Source organism: Prosopis cineraria, unplaced genomic scaffold, assembly GCF_029017545.1.
Source record: "Prosopis cineraria cultivar Desert tree isolate PC_DT_omini unplaced genomic scaffold, ASM2901754v1 PC4, whole genome shotgun sequence".
Lineage (NCBI taxonomy): Eukaryota > Viridiplantae > Streptophyta > Magnoliopsida > Fabales > Fabaceae > Prosopis > Prosopis cineraria.
In genome coordinates this window covers 32,827,670-32,830,795 of record NW_026555335.1, presented here as the reverse complement: position 1 = coordinate 32,830,795, position 3,126 = coordinate 32,827,670, and the positions used below count along the sequence as shown (strand labels likewise).

The window sequence follows — 3,126 nt, the reverse complement described above, 5'->3', positions numbered from 1 at the left end:
AAATTTATAGCAAACACAATATAAAATAAAAAAATTCATTGAATCTAAGTACATTTTTGATTCAATGAATTTAGATATTATAGCTCAAGTTAGACTGTTCTTGTGTGCAACCCTGTAGGCTCATATGAAGTTGGCCGTAGGCCAATAATGCTACTAGCTAACAAGTCACAAGTGGCCTTTAGCAAGATATTGTGACTATCTAATTCATATAGGGATCAATGATCTGATGTAACCTATCATATAACTGTATCATATTCCTTTTGTTACACGATATTTCAATCAAGTGTGAGACATGAAATTATCATTCTCATTTATCTGACCTTTACTTTCTCAATCTCTGAGTAGACTAACTATAATAATGAAAAAATCATTTCCATTATATTGTATTGTGACCCTATATTTTCTCATTCTTACTCATCGATGACCTAGTAATATCTTTCAATTAATATGAAGGATAAATTTCATCTTGACCACTCATATTCTTTTATGATCATAAGACCTATATATAGTTTTATCCAAATTTCAAATTACACTCAAGTCTTAAAGGACCCAATTGTGGTTTCTAAATCTCATGAAACTTTTTTGTAAATCAATCAGCTGCATAAGACCTATATATAGTTTTGCCTTGATTAAAATATGAATATATTTTTTTATTCAAAGTGGGGCTCATGCCCAATGTTTTGAATCTTTATTTAAAATATGAATATTAGGGCCTATTTGATAACCTGTTTTAGGAATTATTTTCTATTCTCCAGAACAAAAGAACAAAAAAATTTGCTTGGTTACGCATTTTTAAAGAGTGTTTTGAAGAACACAAACATAAAATATTATTTTGGATAACAGAAAAATGAAAACAACTTTTAAGTATTTTGGGATTATTATTTTGGAGAACAAGGGAGAATAAAAAAACACCTATTTTTATTTTTTCTTAGAACATGTTATACAACACCAATTTTCAAAACAATAAAATAAAAACAGTACTAAACAGGCCCTTAATTATTATATGAATGAATTGCTTCTCCCTAGAGGTGGTAATTCAAGTGGGATGGGCTCATTCAAGTCGGGCTTAAAGTATCCTATACTCTTAAAAAATTCATATAACCAAGCTCGACTCTAACTTTTTTCGATCAGGTTTGAGTTGGCCTGTCGGGTTTAGCCAAAATTAGCAACTCTATATACACATAGAACTGTAAATTCCAGTAGTCAAACTTATTCAAATTGAGCTTAAAGTATCATATTTTTTTAAAAAAGCTCATATAGCAAAGGCTGATCCTAAATTTTTTTGAGCAAGTTCGGACGACCGGCTCTATAAAACATCGACCACTCCAACACTTAACTTGAGTCCCTTGGAACCTTCCTCGAGGACCTTTCCTCCGTCTTCTGGTAGAAAAATTATCTGTGTCGATGGACATGGAAGTAATATCAAGAGAAACTATTAAACCCTCTTCTCCTACCCCTCCTCATCTCAGAATCTATCCTCTTTCTTTTATAGATCATGTCTTTTTCAGTCACTATGTTCCAGTAGTTTACTTTTACGGGCCAACCAATACTGAAGAAAGATCTGATGAAGTGATCAAGAAATCCTTATCTCAAGTTCTTGCCTTGTACTATCCACTTGCTGGTAGAATCAGAGATCGAGCTTCCATAGATTGCAACGACGAGGGTGCAACATTATTAGTCACTCATATCAAATACGATTTATCAGGTTTTCTTGGAAACCCATTAAAGGAAGAACATCTCGTTATGTTATTCCCTGGTGACTTGCCTCGGAAGAAAGTGGATCCTCGCGGCCCATTGTTCGTTGTTCAAGTGAACCATTTTGTCTGTGGAGGAATGGCTATCAGTGTGTGTGTGTCTCACAAAGTGGCCGATGGCAATTCGATCTTTAACTTTGTCAAAGACTGGGCCACCATTGCCAGAAAATTTGAATCTTCTGCTGAAAAGAAAGAAGGAGAAGAAAGAGTAATCCTCCCACGATTTGATGGAGCCTCAATATTCCCACTTGGAGATTTACCATCTTACCCAGAACTTGCTATTCCTAAAGACAATATTATATGCAAAAGATTCATACTTGATGCTTCATTGATTCAATCCCTCAAGGCCAAGATATCTCAGAAAGTGAAAAATCCCACACGCGTGCAAGTTGCGAGTGCTCTTCTTTACAAATCCGCAGTTTCAGCTTTAAGTTCATCTTTCAAATCACCAATCAACCAACCCACAAGGCTTTGCTTATGGGCGAATCTTGGGACGAGAATGTCTCCTCCAGTACATGAGAAGACAATAGGAAACCTGATTTGGTATTTCTCAGTATTCGTTACGAAGGAAGAAGAACTGAGTGAGTTGGTCTGCAAAATGCAGCAATCGTTGACCGAATTTTTTGATACTTATGTTGATCACCTTGGTAGAAAGGACAAGTCATTCATCTCGGAGATTTTGCAAGAAGCAATTAGTTGGGACCCAGATAATAGCAACATGGTTAATGTTGAGATTACGAGTTGGTGCAGATTTCCACTTTACGAAGCAGATTTTGGGTGGGGGAAACCTATTTGGGTGACCACTACATCTTATCCACAAAGGAATAGCATGTTTCTTACAGATACCAGAGATGGTGAAGGGATTGAAGTGCTTGTTAACATGGAAAAAAATGACATGGCCTTGTTTGAGCGTGATGTGCTTCAATATGCTTCAGTTTCTCCTGATGGTATATAACTAATTATATGTGTTGAATGTTTGTTTCATTGAAGAGGCTGTTGAGGATTGTTGTGTGTTGTTTTGCTGTTTAAATTTTATTATCGTTATCTTGTATTTTAATTAACGTCCCTTTAGGTCGATACTCTATATGTAAGCCCATAAAAACATGGGGTTAGTGTTGGTTGTTTAAGTTTAATAAGTATTTAATTTTATTGGATTTGTTGCTAAAATATTGGATTTGAATATGGATATAGCCTATGTGATATGTGTTTTGGTGATGAGTATATTTTAATTTTTAGAGGAAAATGTAAATTGATAATTTTCAAGTATTAATGAAATCTATTAAATTTAATTCAGACATTTATTGGATGAATGAATTTAAGTCATTCATAAAACATCAATAAATTAAACCCAAAAAATCTTATATTTTGCAAT

General features: G+C 34.1%; 1 protein-coding gene across 1 annotated transcript; it reads left to right on the top strand.

Annotated features, from left to right (window-relative positions):
• The first annotated feature begins 1,368 nt into the window (after positions 1–1,368).
• LOC129307803 (stemmadenine O-acetyltransferase-like) lies at positions 1,369–2,904 on the top strand. Its single transcript, XM_054948710.1, has one exon. It carries the CDS (start codon positions 1,405–1,407, stop codon positions 2,707–2,709), a length of 1,305 nt encoding a protein of 434 aa, XP_054804685.1. The 5' UTR covers positions 1,369–1,404; the 3' UTR covers positions 2,710–2,904.
• Positions 2,905–3,126: the final 222 nt, after the last annotated feature.

Coding starts and splice junctions, on each gene's coding strand:
- LOC129307803 (XM_054948710.1), top strand. CDS start 1,405: ATGGACATGGAAGTAATATCAAGAGAAACTATTAAACCCTCTTCTCCT.